Here is a 19,013-nt window from a genome sequence, read left to right as displayed (position 1 = left end):
AGTACGGCGGGCCAACCTTGGCCCGCGGGCCCCACTTTGGGCACCCCTGCTCTAGAGGCAGGATTTACCCCTTGTCATAAAAATATTTTGTATTTTGAGCAGGCTTTTAAGATAGGTTCCGTTCACTCTTATGATTGACCTGCTCGATGTTTTTTTCATGAAAGAATGATGAAAGACTCATTTCTTCCGTAGATTGTATATAAGTAAAGAACGTCGCCGTCCCGAATTACTACCTGCTTTTTCTCATTCTGTTGTTCTTTTCTTTCCCTGCCAATCAGGAGTCAGGACCCACTTCCCACATAGCAGACAGGTCTGGCCCAGATCTGGCGTCAAGCCGGCATTGCTGGCTGAGTTCTGGCATGGCAAGTGGTATGTCAACCAGATATGGGCCAGGTCTGGCAATGATGGCACTGTTTACATTATGGCATGCCAGATGTGGCCCGATTGTGGTTTGGTCTATGTGGCCCAGGCACATAGAAGACAGGTCTGGCCCAGATCTGGCGTCAAGCCGGCACTGCTGCCCAGTTAGCAAGCACATGTGGGCCGATTCTCGCTGAGTTGTGGCACATTCGGTTCACTGTCAGCAACGGTAAAAAATTGCGGGCCGATTGTGGGCCTAGCACGGCGACGATTCTGGCTGACTGTCGGCATTTTTAATCTGGGCCAGAACCATTCTGAGCACGGCGAGCGATTCTGGCTGACTGTCGGCATTTTTAATCTGGGCCAGAACCGTTCTGAGCACGGCGAGCGTTTCTGGCTGACTGTCGGCATTTTTAATCTGGGCCAGAACCGTTCTGAGCGCGGCGAGCGTTTCTGGCTGACTGTCGGCATTTTTAATCTGGGCCAGAACCGTTCTGAGCGCGGCGAGCGTTTCTGGCTGACTGTCGGCATTTTTAATCTGGGCCAGAACCGTTCTGAGCGCGGCGAGCGTTTCTGGCTGACAGTCGGCATTTTGCGTGTCGGACGACTTTGGCTGACAGTCATCCATTTCAGCATTGGTAACATGATTTGTGTCGTACCTAGCCCTCACCTGGCGTAAAATTCTGGCCTGATGTCAGATAAATATTCTCAAAAAAATTCGAACCAGAACTAGTCTTAACATGGAAGATCATTCTGACTACAGTCTATAGGAGGGGTCACCAACATGGTGCCTGCGGGCACCAGGGCGCCCCCAAGGACCACATGAGTTGCCCACTGTGACTGTTCTAAAAATAGCACAACTCACCATTGAGCATGGCGTCTAAAATTTAATTTTATCCTGTTGATATTCTTCTTTAATCACATTTGCATTTATATAGATTTGAAAATGGCAATATCTAAAAGAAAGCATTTAAAACGCGTTTATTATACATGATTTAAGAAAAATGTATCAAACTGGTAGCCCTTAGACATTCCTCTAAGACCAGGAATCATTCTCGTTGCACCTTTTCTAAGGCAATATATATGAGGTTCTCATTTCATTATGTTGTATATGTAAATCTGCAAGATGTCACCTGGGTCTGTTCGAGCATTGGTAATGCTTTGTCCCATACCTGACCCTCATCTGGCATAAAATTGTGGCTGAAGGCTCTGCTCTCTATTATATCATAACCACTGTCTGTTTGGGATAAAGCCTATACTAAAGATCATGAGAAACACAATAAAGGGCCAATGGCTGACATACAAAAAGACTCCAAGCACCAGCTGTTGACATAGTACAGTCCCACTGATATGATAATTTTTTTGTTTAACATTGGAAAACCATTAAAACTTATTGGATATTTTTTGTTAACTACGGTATATCGTCAATCATTATTTTTCATCTGACATGTTTACTTAAAAAAGGAAAAGTAAAAACAAATGAAAACATTAATTTATCTTCTCTAAAATCTTGTCTTTTAAAAATATAAACCCGTTTGGAATACTTTGTGTATATGGCTTTTCTATTGACCGTTCGGTATTTGATCATCTACGCTAAACAACCAATCCTGAAATAAGTGGGCGTTAACGTTTCAGTTTAGACCAATCAATGTCCTTTAGACGTCACTGCAACTTCACCGGACTTTGAGGCTGTTGACGGCGTCGATCGACTTTAGATGGCTGATTCAGTTTGAATAATAACGAGCGAATTGTGGTAAGTGAAATATTTCAGTTACTTTTAAAGTTCCATTTAACCTTTTTAGTCAGAGATTTTAGCTTAAGATTCTGTCGGAACGGTATGTTGGGAATGATCGTTCATTTTAAAAAGTCGGTTCAAACAAGTCACACGCCTTGACATAATATTAAATACAGGGCTCTTGAGTTTAAATCAGATGTTTAACGTTAGATTACATCTGCAGAGCTCTCAAGTCTCACGTATTGTGTGTGGGACACACGCATTTAACACAACAATCTCCCACGCCAAACGACATTTCTCTGTCTGAGAAGTGATAAAGCTCGCGCCACAGCTAATCCAAACCTGCACCTTCTATTTTTTTCTTTTCATGGGGGACATGTCACTTCAGTCCACTGCTCCTTTGTTGCTGGTGATATCTGAAACTTGTTTGGTTAAAAATGAGCACCGCAAGTTCCAATTTACGACTTTGTGCATTTAATTCCTAGTGATGGAAATATATCCTTATATATATATGCGTCTAATTGATCAATCGACAGATTTATCAGTTATGCATGATCATAAGTTGGTAAAGTTGTGTGTCATATTAAAGTCACAGTAAAAAAAAACAGGGATGAAATTCATATGGAACAATCATATATTCTGTGCAGTATTGGATATAGCAGCCTTCTGGACAGTTACAGTTCAGCAATGAGTGTTTTTTATGTCAGATCAGAACAGATATTACATTTCAGATTGCATACATATATGCATACAACTTTGACGTGTTGTGAATTAAATGGTGAAATTAACAACCCTGTTTAAATATTGTTTACTTGTTCATGATATTCTGTCATGGACATAATGATTCATATCTCCTTATTTGTGTACTACTGTATGTGTTTTGGAATTGTTTTATACTATAAATGTTGGGTGCTGTCTTGATCTTGATGGTATGATTTATGTTCTATGCCTTAGAAGCAGGTGGCATTAATAGTTTTGTGTTGTGTGTTGTGGCTGCAAAATTCCTTAACTAGGAGTGCAACGGACCAGGAGGCAGAGAAAAACATTCAAAGATGGCTTCAGTTGGCACCTGACAGGGATGGAGGAATGAAGGAACATGCAAAAAGGGCAAATGACACTTAATTCCATTGTTTGTGATGTATTTACTTGTTTTGTATTTGGATTTTTTTGTGTGTGTTTTTGACCACCCAAATTTCACATTTTATTAACCAGTTTTACAGGGCCATGTTCTTAGATATTTTGTATGTTGTGAAGTGCTTTAAACGCCTCATCTGTCTGTTGATGTTACAAAGTAAAGTGTAATTAAATATCAATCAGTGGTTTGTTGAAAAGCATTTATATGTTGTTTATAGTAAAAGTAAAAATAAACTTTATTGATATCAATTGTGTATCCATTGTGCTTTATGATGTCACTGGGCCTGTTATGGCCCAAATCAGGTAGAACCATGTCTGGGCCATCACTGGGCCTGTTATGGCCCAAATCAGAAAATCCATGTCTGGGCCGTCACTGGGCCTGTTGTAGCCCAAATCAGGTAGAACCATGTCTGGGCCATCACTGGGCCTGTTATGGCCCAAATCAGAAAATCCATGTCTGGGCCGTCACTGGGCCTGTTATGGCCCAAATCAGGAAGAACCATGTCTGGGCCGTCACTGGGCCTGTTATGGCCCAAATCAGGAAGAACCATGTCTGGGCCGTCACTGGGCCTGTTATGGCCCAAATCAGAAAATCCAGGTCTGGGCCGTCACAGGGCCGTCATTCTTTGCGGTATCTGGGCCAAAGGAAAATGAATAGTGTGGGCCAGATCTGGCCCAAAAGAATTTTGCTATCTGGGTTGTGTAGATCGTCAGATTCAGTCTTTATTGCAACAGCGAGGTTACAGCCAATGCTGGACCCCTTGCAGGACTGTGTCCCATTGCAAATTACACTGATTTTTATACCCTTTTCATATCTCTTATCAGGATATTCATCACAGGGGTTTTCCAAGCATAATTTTTCTGGATCATTTGCTATCATTGTGCCCCCCTTTCCAGGGCTCAGATATTCCTCGCACCTCTGTGATAAGGCTGCCAATTATTTATTTTATTATCTAGTCATTTTGAAAAACGTGACCGGACGGCAATATTGTTACTCTATATAGTTTTGGTGAAGAGCCCAGAACTACAGAGGTAAAGCAAAACTTTCCAGTTTTCACTGATAAAAAGTTTTGGCCATTTCAGATGGTCCTGAGATGATTAACCACAGAAAGGAACATTCTGCACCTTCAAAGTGGTGATAAGCTGCACTAATTAAGTGTATATTCATAACTGACACTTTATTGATCCCCATGGGGAAATAGTTCTTAATGCCTCCCTCAACATGCTCTTTGTAGAGTAAGCTGTTGGTGATGGGCAGCCAGCCATAGCAGCCCTCAGGAAGCTGGGGGGGGGGGGGGGGGTAAGGGCCTTGCTCAAGGAGCCACAGATATACTGAGGCTGGGTTTGAACCAGCAACATTGTGATTACAGGCACTCAGGCTTATCCCACTGAGCCACACACCATATAGATAAAAGGCTAACATAGGATAACTAACAGATACACAAACTTAGCAACACCAGGTACTAATTCTTACTCTTTTTTTAGTCACATCATGCACAGCAGTAATTGGTCTTGCAAGGTCACTCTCTACACAGTTTACATCAGCTTCTGGCTACATCTTCTTAATAGTGCCCTAATAATTACATTCTCTATGTGTTATGCATTGCTAAACAATATTCCATAATTCCAGTAGTTATTAAGATGGTTTGCAATGCTCAGAAATACTTGACTTAACCTGTACAATACTCACTCTATGCTACATATAACTGTGACAGTTTCCATCAGATTTACAAATTTACTATTAACTCCCATCTGCTTAGAGCCAATTATACTTGCTAACTTATATGAGATTCAGATATGCCGCAAAATCAAACCCAGCTTCTAAATTCTCTGGCCTTCATATCATCTGTGTGACAATAGCTTGTCAGGGAATTGCCCACTGAAAGAACTGACCTCTGGAACACTGTGCCTCAGCAACAGAATGGTACCAGTGTCAAATTTCCCATTTACTCTGTTCAGCTAGTCCCAGTAACTTCTGAGGGAATAATTGCAGACACTTATAGTGATGGTCATACAGTCATTGTCATCGGTGACTGATTCTTTAAATAATCAGCTTCAGGAATATATGAATCTTTGAGCAGTCAAGGTAGTTTTTGAGTAGAACTTCTTGTGTAATAAAATGGGGCTTCTATTATGGAATGGGCAAACCAAGCAGATCAATCAAAACAGAAAACACACACACACACACACACACTAGATTCACTTTCAACCTAAGATGAACATACCCCAAATTTTCTGATAATTTCTGTTGCTAAACTGAATCCATTTCAATGTTTCTTTAATTGTGCTCGATGGCAGTGTGTGACATACTTCAATATATAGCTAAATGTGAATGATATAGGCTTGAGGAAGGGATCTTTGGTGTAGGGATTTTCAGAGACGTTCCTTGACTGTTACAAGATTGTTCTGCCCAATCAGCTCGCATTATGTTTGTATGTGTGTGTGTGTGTGTAGGAGGGGGGTTGTCATATCTGCCTTTAGGCATCCAGGGTATCAAACATTCATCAAGTACAGGCTCTCGACCACATGCAGAATCTAGAAGTTAGGTTTGGTGGTAGCCTACAGTATATCAGGTTTATTTTCAAACGTGTAGCACAAAGGGAAGTTGCTCAAACTTAGACTTCCCAACAGTACGGTGGCCCTGAACGTCAAAACACAACAATATTTCACAAAACACAATGAAATTAAAGAAAACACAACAATTCAAAAAACACACCGACATTACAGAAAACACATTTCAAAAAACACAATGACATTTCAGAAAACACAACATTTCAGAAACACAAAACACAACGACATTTCAAAAAACATGACGACATTACAGAAAACACAACGGAAAGGGTAGGACCACACTTCTTGTTCGTGACTGGACAGTATCCTTGGAGTGACATGGTGAATTTATTTTGTACTTTCTCTGTATACCTCGCGTACAGTAATCATGAGGAATGTAAAAGGGCTAAAAGTGTTTTAAATTTAGCATACCAGTGTGTAACAGGTTAAAAAAAGAGTTGGATTATACGAGCAATGTGGGGACAAAATATCCTTTTTATAAATTAGTGTATAATTAGTGTCTGGTTGTGTTAACTGTGTGAAGTGTTTTGAAAAAAGGGGTTCAGTTTTCAAAATTGTGCCTAAGCAATCGAAAAAAAAGTATAGTAGCTGAAAGGTAAGCCACATAGTTCTGTATCGAAACATCTGCCCAGGTCCACGCAGGTCCGATAAGAGAGCCCTTCTGATGTCAGTTTCTGAGGAGTAGCTGCTCCATCTTTTCAGTCCGAATTCTCTAAGGCGTGTTTTCAGGGTGCTTAAGGAAATGTTAATGTTATGGTACGGAGTAAGCAAATTGATAATCTTATTGTATGATTGCCCTCAATCAAAATATTCCCATACTGTGTCCTCATCCATCCTTTCAAAAGCGAATTTGTGCAATAATAATAATACGAGGAACAAGAAATGAACTGTCGTGAGTGACATGGGTACTGTCCAATCGCAATCAGGAAAAGGGTAGGACCATACTTCTTGTTTGTGATTGGACAGTACCCATGTCACTCCAAGGGTACTGTCCAGTCACGAACAAGAAGTGTGGTCCTACCCTTTCCGTTTTCTGAAATGTCGTTGTGTTTTCTGTAATGTCGTCGTGTTTTTTGAAATGTTGTTGTGTTTTGTGTTTCTGAAATGTTGTGTTTTCTGAAATGTCATTGTGTTTTTTGAAATGTGTTTTCTGTAATGTCGGTGTGTTTTTTGAAATGTTGTGTTTTTGAAATGTCGTTGTGTGTTCTGAAATGTCGCGTTTTTTAAAATGTTTTTTCTGAAATGTCGTTGTGTTTTGACCTTCAGGGCCACCATATGGAGCATTTCTCACACTTTGACAGATCCTTTAGCTTTCAAACCTTGAAATCTTTTTGTAGTTAGTTTTTGGCAAGACTGTCCTCCATACAACCCTGATCTTATCTATTTTTTGGTATTTGCAATCTCTGAACTTGGGTCCAAGCCAGGAAAAAATCTGGAGGCTCAATTGAGAGGTCTGTCATGGCCACCAACATAGATTCCTTCAGATAAATTCATTTGTAAGGAAAGTTATCATCCATAAAATCATTTTATTGATTGATAATACTTCACATGAGAGAAATGATTTGATTGTTCTGGATGGGCATGATGGAGGATGAAGGGACAATCCATGTTGCAGCTGGAACAAACCAAGGGACTTTATTTGATTGACATTTATCGGTTTGGAGATACAGGTCATTTGTAATAATAATATTGACAGGAAGAATGTGGAAATGTATCAATTTGTAATTTATGTAAATGTGTTGAATACTTCTGGTAGCCACTATATTTATAGGAGTAGGGAAATCGAGGATACCAGTTTTCCTGTTACGTTATAGGGTTTCAATTTCATTATAAATTGTTTTCACAGTAAAGCTCACGGTAGTCTGGCATATTCAGGGAATGGGGTAGTTGCATTGTTTGGTCTTAGAGCTGTTTGGTCTTCTCGCCTTTCTCCTTGATGCTGCCTTGCTCTCTTCATACTGCTATCTGACATTCTTGGTTCTGTTGCCTTGGATAATATCCCCAGGTCTAGTTGTGGTAGAACCACAGACTTGGTCATGAGTTGCAGTGCCTTCTATAACCACTGCCATGTCCGCACTAATACACCTGGAAAAGAGTTATCACATGAAAAGAAACACCTTCAATTCCTGGAACCTGGTCTGTTATTGATTTAATTTGACTTGACACTAGAACAGACCAAAAAGACTTATAAACTAAGCATGTTTCCCATAATAATTCAAATCACTCCCACAGAGTTTAATTAGATCAGGTGTAGTTCTTTGCCTATATCCATGCGTACCCTTGGTCAATTGCATTACTGGGAACAAAAGTCCATGCAGTGGATTATAAAATTGCCTGTAATGTCATGAACACTGCAATTACCTTACATGCCAATAAAAAAATGATAGGTACTGAAATACACTGTAATTTAAGGATTTGGACTGAATTGGGCAACCTGGGGTCCACAAGGTATAATTCTACAACTGGATTTGCACCTGAGAAGGTAGGTGTACTGACTTGCTGAAAACATAGACTCACTTTGAGTGGGACCGGCAGAACCTGTTACGGGATGGGGTGCCGGAGAAGGTGCCAGGTGGGCATGGTAAGCACCTTCTGCAGGTATACTGTGCAGGACTTGCACAGAAGAAGCCTGCATCACAGTGGCACTCACGATTGGAGCTGTTTGTACAGGCTTTCACCTGCTTCAGGTGACGCTGACCTGTTTATGGACAAGACAGTTTAGAGAACAAACACCAAGCAAGATACTGTCACCCACAACTTAAAAATAAAATACTGCACTATAAGTTAAGCAGAAGTGTTTCTTTCTGTCTGAAAATATTATATCTTAGTTTATATGAAAAATGTTTAGTAACCAAGCACTTTATTAGTAGCAGTATAGTAATACTGGGTTTAGCCTCAATTTTTTGCTCATGGGAGTTTTACACAAAAATGTTCTGAGGGCAGAACAAAAAATGATTTTCAGATGAGGTTCAGAGAGATAACCAATCAGATTATAGAGGAGGTGGGTCCATGCAACTAGAGGAGGTGGGACCAAACAATCAGATGTCTTGCCATGGTCAAAATCACTGAGATCACATTTCCCCCCCTTCTGGTGTTTGATATGAACACCTCTATCTGCATGATTTTATGCATCGCACTGCTGTAATATGATTGGCTGGTGAGATACTTGAATGAATAAGTACATGTGATCCTTATAAGTAAGTGCAAGGGCCAGTGCAGGGGAGGACATATGTTCATTTTTTGGTGTGAGGGTTCATTTTATGTAAGAGCTTTATTTTTAAATAAAGCTGAAACTCCACATGTCATCCTCATTGCCCAGGGGCACTGAAAAAGGGGGGGGGGGGTAGGAAGATTCCCTAAGAAATCTGGAAAATAACTGGAGGCATAATATGGGGCCCAAAATCTCTAATGGCACTCCTGACAGTCACACTGTTTTCCTTCATTCTGACAAGCTGATCAGAAGGGGGCCCTCTGGTGGCCACTGGGCCCAAAGCACCCCTGGATATTATGGGCCCAAGCTGCTGGATTCCTTTAGTTTTTAGTATGTATTTGGAGAAAGTACTAGCGGTCTTAGTCAGAGATTTTCAGCGTTTTCACCTGAGCAGACCTCTGTACAGCGCTCACACTGAGCCCTGCCTTGCTTCATCAGCCAGTACGTCTTCGGTGGACATGGGACACACTTCTCTTGCCGATATACAAGCCCTGTTAAGTCATAACAAAATGATCAAGCTCAGGCAGGGGCAACTATGTTCTGTGGGGAGTCGAATCCAAGCTCCACCACATCAGCAGGGGCCATCATTTAATGAAAGAAGTTACATTTCACTTTTCATTGTTACTTTGAAAATACATGCAAAACTGAATAGAACCCATGCAGGTTTCATGTTTAATTCAAGTTATATATTTATCATTCATTCATAAAGAAATCTCTTCATGTTTACAGCATTGAACATAAAACTTAAGGTCTGTTCTTACCTGATGTACATGTTGTGCTTTTCAGAGAGCAGGGGTACACAGCTAAATGTGCCTGAAAACAGGGGGTGGGGGATTTTTCAATGTTTTCTAGGACCCATAAATATATCACAAAAATAAAACCTGATCATAAGGGAGGTTTATGCAGAAAATGCTGATCAAGTTCGCAAAGACCTTGTTGACGGCACTAAACTATAAGCACTCTAGGTGAACATGGATTAGGAAATTGTAAAATAACATTTTTGTAAAGATGAAGCACTTCAGTTTACACACAATAAAGAATGTGCGAGTGAAGTCAATGACGATACAAATGAGAAACGTGACCCTGGATAACATTTCCTCCACAGAAATGCTTTTGGCGGTTTGAGGATAAAATGACTGAAGTGCGGCATCATGTGGGAGTGCTAGTGTAATGCAGTTTAACTGTAAAATTCATTATTTATAATTTACAACAGGAAGGGTTTGCAGGAAATGGGGTGTTTACTCATAAAATTGTAGGCCGATTTGTATAGATTATAACTGTAGTTGTAAATTTGGAAATGTATTTTAACAATTAGACTAGTGCCTTATAACATAATTTGCCTTTCTAAATCGCGACCCAGCAAATCAGCTATTTATTATTTTAAGCACTACAAAGGTATAGGACAGTTTAAGGATGCACTGAATTCAATGCTAGTATCGGTATTGGCTCCGACCGTGCATATGTCCTCCTGACAATGTGCGATGCCTATAATAGAGAGCACGCAATCATGTATCAATTATTTCATTAACTAGCAAAATAAATGGGGCAAAATAGCCGGGGGTGAGGAAATAGTCTACTTCAAAAGTAACAACGAAATCCAACGCATAACGGTCACTCGACTAAACTATCGAGAGAGGGCATGAAACCAGGTGCATACAAAGCTGTTAATTGAATTAAACATCTAAAAACTATATCTAAACATTAGAAAGAGTATGGAGAAATTACCACCAGCGGCAACACTTTGCAATAACCCAACGTGCCGTAAACACAGGCACAGAAAGAGGAAAATGTCAAACCAACTGAATGCAGTGAAAATAACAGAAGCTCTCACCAGTATTCATCAGGCACAATGCAGTAATGGAGGCAGGTGAACAGCATAATACTTTCTCAGGTGGTATGCACTATAAAAATTTGGAGAACTAGTATTTTGTTTTCTTCAGGCTTTCACTTTTTTTTTGACAAAAGATGCCTCACGTGCTGAGGTGGGGGGAATTTCAGTTTTATCATTTACCTCAACATTTTTACGTTAAAATGTCGCAAAGTATTTTTTTAGACATTGCACAGCCCTGATTGGTGATTATCAGAAAACGAACATCGGTACTCATACTCTGAAGAATATGGTATCAGTGTATCCCCAGGTCGGTTGATCTATAAAAGTTTATCTAAACACAGCAGCTGTAAATTCAATATGGTGTTCCTTATGTGAATATTTAATAGTATATTTAGAAAACTTAGAGTTTTTCTGCGAACAGTTTCATGTAAGTAGCCATATGAAATGATCAAAGGTAAATGTTTGTTTAATGCACATGCCTACTGCAAGGATAAATACTTCAATGCAGTGCTTATTCCATAAACTATGTCTATATTAGGGAACCGGGAAGCCGTGCCAAGTGGGTCAGAAACCAGGGAAGTCAGCCCTACAAAGTGACACGAGACAGGGGACGGGAACGGGCGAGCAGGGACATGTCAGACAGGTTGAGCAGGAACAGGCAGGGCAGGATCAGGCAGGGCAGGAACAGGCAGGCTTTTCTGACAGAACTAAATGGAGCTGTCCATTGAAAAAAGGGCTGAAAGCATGTCTCAAAGCAAGCCAAGAGCACCATCTAGTGAGGCCAAAAAATACAGCAAATGGTTCATGAGGCGTAATTTGGCCAACGCTACTGATTTATGTGTATGGCATTGTGGTCCTTATGAACTCCAGCACCTCAGAGTTTATGAAATAAGCACTGCATTGAAGTATTTATCCTTGCAGTAGGCATGTGCATTAAACAAACATTTACCTTTGATCATTTCATATGGCTATTTACATGAAACTGTTCGCAGAATAACTCTAAATTTTCTAAATACAGTGGTACCTCAGTTCTCGAACTCATTAGAACTCGAATTTCTTAAAAGTCGAACCAACCAGTGCGAAAAAAAATTACCTAGAGCTCGATCTGAATCTCAGAAGTCAAACCTACCTAAGATAACTTGTATGCGCCGGGAAACGAGTCACGCAGCACGTCTCTCAGCGAAAAGAAAGGGTAACGCTTCAGTCTCAGCCTCGCATTCGCTAGCATCTTGCATGATTACACTAGCTGAATACATATGTTTAGACAGTAAAAATACATTTAGACAATGATAGACAGTAACAGTAATTATCATTATATAATAAAATACATTTAAAAATAAAAAATTCTTATTAATTATTTTAATATTAATAATAAACCATTAATACGTTTAATTATAATAATATTGTCGTGCGGAGCAGGGACGGAACGGAGACAAAGGCACACGTCAGGGTATCGGGGAATACGGGGTTTAATTACAGGTAAGGCAGGCAAAACGCAGAGGGACAATACAATGACCGGACTGGGGAAACAAACTGAAATGCGGACGAAATACAGAGGGCTAATGAAAACAACCAGAAACAGCTGATCAAACGGAGATTCCACATGGGGTTAATGAGGGGGCGTGGCACACGGAAGGAGTGGACGATCGGGGCAGGACACATTGTTTGGATACATTAATTTTCTTACTTTACAAATTACTGTTTTGATAAATGTGCTTAGTTGTGTTTAGTACAGTATATGCTCTTCTTATTTTATCAGGTTCATTTTGTGTTTAAATGCTAAAAAAAACATATTTAGGTGTATTTTTTGGGGCCGGGAACCAATTAATTGGTTTTCCATTATTTCTTATGGGGAAAATTCGATCACAACTCGAACTTTTTAGGATTCGATTCGGAGTTCTGAACGGATTAAATTCGAGTTCTGTGGTACCACTGTATACTATTATACTCACATAAGGAACACTATATTGAATTTACAGCTGCTGTGTTTAGGTCAACTTTTATAGATCAACTGACCTGGGTATGAGTAGCAATGTTTGTTTTCTGGTAATCATCAATTAGGGCTGTGCAATGTCTAAAAAAATACTATGCGACATTTTAACATAAAAATGTTGAGATAAATGATAAACCTGAAATTCCCCCCATCTCAGCACCAAACGGGGAGGTGCATCTTTTGTCAAAAAAATCTCGCAGTTTCCTGCAGCTGGGTCCTCCGTGTCCTCTGTTCTCTTTTCGTGACGTTCATTTATATTGGTGGCCAAAAATTGGATTTTTCTATGCGCATGTTCTGGTTTATCCCTTTCAGATGAAATGTCAGGTAAGTGAAATACATTAATTTATACGCATGCATGTCAAAAAAATCATACAACACAAATGTATCTTTGCTTGCAGATCTAGTTTATAATGTGTTTTTGTTTTGTCGGTTGCTGTACTGGATAAGAACGTTAGTTAAAACTGTTAAACATCTAATGAACAAGGTGTTACCTCGAGCCTATAAATGTAGGATCTGGTGAACGTCGGAGGAAAGTCGATGAACGTCGAAGACAACATCAGATTTGCCGTCAGGTAGGCCTAAGTTTAGCCGGTGTACAAATACATGTATTTGCATGTTATGGAATATTTTAGGACCATAAGTTGAATTGATAGTCAAAAATTACGTATACAAGGTTGCCAGCTTTGTCTGCCAGTTGTGGAAAGTGCATGAGATTTTCAATTTGATACAAGTCTGCACACGCATTTATATATAAGTAAGAGTTTTATTACCTTTTAAATAGTCTTTTGAACTCCACCATGGACGATCCCAGTCAAAAAATACTAACTGCCAACAAGAGATTAAGACTCTTAAGTATTGGGAAGAGATCGGTCTTCATCAAGAAGAAGTATGACACCTTGTGGTGAAAGCCGGAAATCAGAAGCTACAACGCTGGTTACCCTTCTCTCCGCCAGAGAAGTCAACATCGGAACATGGAACACGTGAACCATGCATGAAACAGGAAAGACAGCACAAGTGGGAGCAGAAATGAGAAACTACAACCTTGTCCTGCTGAAGGTAAGCTGTGATAACAAAGACATTTTTGGGCTCATGAAGCACTAACATAAGCAGTGACTGTAAACAGAAACAATGAGGAAAATAAAAGACAGGAAGGAAACGAAAACAGCCGTCAACAACAGTAAAACATGAGCTGGAAGAGCAAAAGCCCTACAGGAGTACACAGAAGCCAATAAGAATGTGAAGAAAAGCATCAGAGCAGATAAAAGTAGCTAAACTGACAGCCTGGCAACAGAAGCAGAAGAAGTAGCAAGAAATGGAATTATGAAGGTACTCCATTATGAAGAAACTGTCAGGAAAATTTAGCAAGCCAGACAGACCAGTCAAAGACAAGGTGGAAAATCACTGATGGGAGAGGAACAACAGCAGAACAGATGGAAGGAACATTTTGAAGAGTTGTTAAATAAACCAGTGCCACCAAACCCACCTAATACATAATCAGCAGCAGAGGACCTACCTATAGACTAGAACGCCAACCAGAGAAGAGATCCAAAAAGCGAAAGGACAGCTGAAGAATGGCAAGGTAGCAGGCCCAGACAATATACCAGCAGAAGCCCTGAAGATGGACAGGGATACCGTGGTGGAGATGCTCTTCCAATTGTTTGAAAAGATCTGGGAGTAGGAGTAGGTGCCATCAGAATGGGAGGAAGGATATTCATCAAGTTACCAAAGAAAGGCGACCTCAGCAACAGTGCAAACTACAGAAGAATTACGCTCCTGTCCATACCAGGGAAAGTGTTCAACAGGATAATCCTGAACCAAATGAAGGACCAAGTAGATGCCCAACTAAGAGTTCAGCAGGCAGGCGTCTGAAAAGACATATCCTATACAGACCAGATTGCTACCCTACCAGATGTCAAGTCACAAATAGGCAAAGCAAGGGCAGAATTCCTCCACCTGAAGAACATCTGGAACTTTAAGGAACTGACTCTACAAACAAAAATCAGACTGTTCAACTCCAATGACAAATTGGTTCTTCTATATGGAGCAGAGACCTGGACACCTGGCAACAATGAGGAAAGTGCAGACCTTCGTTAACACCTGTCTGCAAAAGATCCTCTGGATCCGTTGGCCAAACACTATGAACAACCAGGACCTTTGGCAGAGAACCAACCAGCTTACTACAGAAGACTATAGAAGATTCTGGGATGGCGCTGGAGATGGATCAGCTACACACTCCATAAAGCACTGAGCAAGTGCTCACCTGGAATCTCCAAGAAAAGAGAAACAGAGGATGGCCAAGAAATATGTGGTGTTGAGACCTTGAAGCAGACACCAAAAGAATGGGATATACCTGCAGTCACCTGGAGCAGAAAGCCCAGGACCGAGATGCCTGGAAGTCCCTTGTTGGCAGCATTTGTCCCGGGTGGGGTAGTAGGTAGAAGAAGAAATTGTCTGTCGGCTTTGCAAACTGCCCCAGCACTTTTGATATAGCTAATTTTAGGTTTATAATCGAAGAATATAGATTTTCTGTAAAATTTCTTGCATGAGTGTGACAGTTTGAAAGCATATGTCATGTTAGACGCGTGAGAGTGTGTATATGAGTGTATATATAACCCAGTGTATATGAAGTTGAAGCAATGAAGTAGGCCTAAATAGTGTTAAAATATAATGTTTTTTAAAATGCTTGTCACCGATGGTATTGATTTTTTCTATATTGTTTGCTTTTTATTATGGGACACAGGTAAACAAAATCTTCAGCTGTTTAATTTGTGCTGGTGAAATGGTATTGTTTTGTTGTTGTTCTCATTGTGTCTCTTTTTGACCGTTGAATTAATGCATTTTGAAAACATTCTGACTTGCTATTTAAGAACTGCATATATCTGAGCGGGCGGCACAGTGGTTAATGTTATGTAACCTAATGTTAAGAGGATATTAATACAATGTATATGAAGATCAAATACTGCCCTGATAGGTCTATAAAACACGTCTATAGGCGTCAGTAAAATTGGTACTGTGGTTGCACATGGTACATTTTGCAGAAATATTAACGAAAGCGACATTACAAAGAAAGTAGGGAAGTCAAATGTTTTTGCACACACTGACATTTTCTACATTTGCATGTTACTCACATCTATTAAAACTACACCGAATATTCTTTGCTAACAGAAAAATTCACAGTATGTTCACCATATGAGTACCTAAATTTACTAGCAAGAAAATGTCATATCTTTGATTCATCAAAGTAACCTCCTCTAGCACTGTAAAAAATTTCACTCTAAATTTTACAGTAACTTACTGCCAGGAGAGTTAGCAGCAAAACACTGTATAATTTACAGTAAATATTTAACAGTAACTTACTGTAATTACACTGTATCTACATATATTTACAAACATTTTACAATAAAGTACTGTAGTTTGTTTTTATGTGAAAACGTATACCTTGGTGCGTTTAATTTTAAATAACAACCCCATGACATTACAGTTGATTTTCTTTATCAGTAGAAAACCACAGTAGTGTCTTATTAAAAATATCATTGACACAGATAATAAAGTTTGTTACACTCTGCAGCTCCTGGACCTGCCCACTCTCCTGAAGACCAATAGTGATGATGTATATTTGCATAGTATGACAGGGTACTGCCTTTGTTCTAACTTTAAACCATTATGGTGTGAATAGGGCAACAGTATAAACACCCCAGAGAGGTTGCCTAATCGCTGCTGCCACAGCCGTGGATCATAATAGGATATATTGGTTTGTGTTAGATGGGGAGGACTTATTGGGTGGCAGCCTTAAAGATGGCTGTGTATGGAGTTGGGGGGGAAAAAGAACCCTTCTCAATGTTTGTTTTCCTTCCCTCCTCCACCTAGAGGCACAAGAACTATACTCATCTCAATGGACCAGTGTGAGCTTGTTTCTCATGACGGGAGTGTTATTCCTGCCACTGACCCCCATCTTTCCCTGTATGTTGAACTTCCCTACCAGGCTAGATAAAGATTAACATCACACCCGAGACAGAGCAATTGCTCAAGGACCTAACAGAGTAGAATTTCTCCTGACATTCACAGGATTTAAAGCAGCAATATTCTGATTGCTAACACAGATCCCCAGCATAAGAGCTATCACCCCAGGCCACCAAATATCTAATAGTACATGGGAATAGAGCTGGGCGATTCATGACTCACCCGTGTGAATAACCTGGATCCGTTAAATAACTCATGGGTCACGAATCCATCGAGTCCTAACTACCCCCATAACTAAATTATAAAGCCCATCACGTTCATTCCTCTTATAATCATTTCAAGCTCATTACAAGATCAATACAGCTATAGTGGCAAGTATAGCTGCTACAACTTCATGCGCACCCGGATCGCACACAGCCATGAGTGAAATAGCTCCCTGTACAGCCGGAATCATGCAGCCGGTTCGGAACCGCGCACCCGGATCACACACAGCCATAAGTGAATTAGCTCCCTGTACAGCCGGAATCATGCAGCCGGTTCGGAACCGCGCACCAAGGATCGCACACAGCCAGGAGTGAATTCGCCGGCTAGCTCGCTCCACAGCCGGAATCATGCAATCGATTCGGAACCGCGCACCCGAGCAGGGTAGCGCATCCGGATTGCACACAGCCATGAGTGAATCTGCCGGTTATCTCCCTCTACAGCCGAAATCATGAAGTCCGTTCTGAACCGCTCACCTAAGCGGGCTAGCGCACTCGGATCGCACGTTCGTTTATCCTGACGAATTCCAAGGTGCGAGACCCGACAAATTTCGCGATCAAGCTACACATCTCGGAACAAACATGGCTGCCTCCACGAACACGCTGTTTTGTTGTTGTCTGAGCACAAAATTTCATGGAAATTAGACATTTATCAATTCACATGAAAGACCGTGTGCGATTAGATTCATGACTATAATAATACATTTAATAAAATAAACATTTTTGAAGTATTTATGAAATAGAGAAGCTGGACAAATCGTCTCAGACAGGAGGAGCAGCCTCAGCACTTCAAAAGTATTTTTAAATGCTAACCTATAAAACAAATTGCATAGTATGTAGCCTATATAGTTATTTATTTCCCTACAATACTTCTATATTGACTATATGTGTTTTTCTTAGTTTTCAGTTGCACATGTTGCTTGTTTACTCCAATTGGTGTTTTTATATATTTAACATTTCATTTTTAGCCTATATGCTCAGCAATTTGCACATTTTACATTTTTCTTCCATTTGCTGTTGTTCTTACATTTAACACTGTACACTTCTTAGGTGAAAAGTAATTTGCACATTTGTTACGTTAAAAGTAATTTGCACTTTTTGCATATGCATTATTTTAGAATTTTATTCTTGGCCAACTTCTGATTTGCACAGTTAGCTGTTTTTCTCCATTCGGTTATTTTTTGCCTTTTGGCTATAAGCAATTAGTACATTTTGTATTTTTCTTTCATTCGCAGCTTTCATTCTTAGGCTATGTTCTAATTACATGTAAGTAATTTGTACATTTTGCATTTTTGTTCCATTTGTTGTCATGTGTGTTTACATTTTGTATGATTCCTTTTTGGTGTGTGCCACTCTTGTCTTATACTTTGTCATTTATTTCGAAGTGCATTCATTCTCATCACAAGTCAAGTATACTTTTTACTATGAAAGACAAATGTTTCGGCTGGCGATTTGGCAATACTGACTCAGGTGAGTCGCACACCCGAATCAGTTTAGCGAGTGACTCAGAGGGAGCCAAATCCTAAAAAGGAACCGAATATTACAGCTCTACATGGGAGAGACTAATACCTGTGGCATTCCATTTTCAGTTGCGGTGGGTTTCTAAATATGGCCTTCCAAAAATCAAGTCTAATAAAAAAAAAAAAAAAATTTAAATGAGCAAATTGATTTGATTTGTTCTTCTATCCCAACTTGTGATCTAAAAGCAATGAGGCTGCCAATTATCAGTTCTATGGAAATGCACTCCCATAGCCACTAGGGGAGCTCTCACCTTCCTGCTAAATTATGTTGTCTAGTCTAACAAACGGGCCTTGAGCCATGAATAATAATGAATGTAGTGAATTACTATATTCTCAAATTACTTTTTGTAGTTTTGTGAACAACACCATGTATTAAACAAATCTGCATTGGCAGAATGAAGAATTAAAAATGAAAATAAACTATTATTTAAGAAATAT

The 19,013-nt window shown here is 39.9% G+C and overlaps 2 protein-coding genes and 1 long non-coding RNA gene across 4 annotated transcripts in view; 1 reads left to right on the top strand and 2 right to left on the bottom strand.

Annotated features, from left to right (window-relative positions):
• The window catches only part of LOC111859078 (epithelial membrane protein 3-like), a 234,295-nt gene that overhangs the window by 151,704 nt on the left and 63,578 nt on the right, over positions 1 to 19,013 (bottom strand). The gene's annotated exons all lie outside the window — the stretch shown is intronic.
• LOC140591852 (uncharacterized) lies at positions 1,910 to 3,478 on the top strand. Its single transcript, XR_011992147.1, has 2 exons — positions 1,910 to 2,113; positions 3,109 to 3,478. It is a non-coding gene; the product is annotated as an uncharacterized lncRNA (long non-coding RNA).
• Positions 6,964 to 19,013, bottom strand: part of LOC111859081 (tumor necrosis factor receptor superfamily member 6B-like) — a 15,796-nt gene continuing 3,746 nt past the window's right edge. For both annotated transcript variants that reach the window (XR_002841734.2, XM_023841447.2), the window contains exons 2-5: positions 9,773 to 9,824; positions 9,398 to 9,502; positions 8,318 to 8,498; positions 6,964 to 7,885 (exon numbers count right to left, since the gene is read on the bottom strand). Coding sequence is in view for 1 of the 2 variants with exons in the window: in XM_023841447.2 (XP_023697215.1) it covers positions 7,762 to 7,885; positions 8,318 to 8,498; positions 9,398 to 9,502; positions 9,773 to 9,824 (462 nt within the window). In the remaining variant the exon portion in view is untranslated. The remainder of the gene's footprint in view (positions 7,886 to 8,317; positions 8,499 to 9,397; positions 9,503 to 9,772; positions 9,825 to 19,013) is intronic.

Source organism: Paramormyrops kingsleyae, chromosome 6 (assembly GCF_048594095.1).
Source record: "Paramormyrops kingsleyae isolate MSU_618 chromosome 6, PKINGS_0.4, whole genome shotgun sequence".
In the NCBI taxonomy this organism is placed as follows: Eukaryota; Metazoa; Chordata; class Actinopteri; order Osteoglossiformes; family Mormyridae; genus Paramormyrops; species Paramormyrops kingsleyae.
The sequence above is the reverse complement of the archived record's forward strand: the minus strand, read 5'-3'. Positions and strand labels throughout refer to the sequence as shown.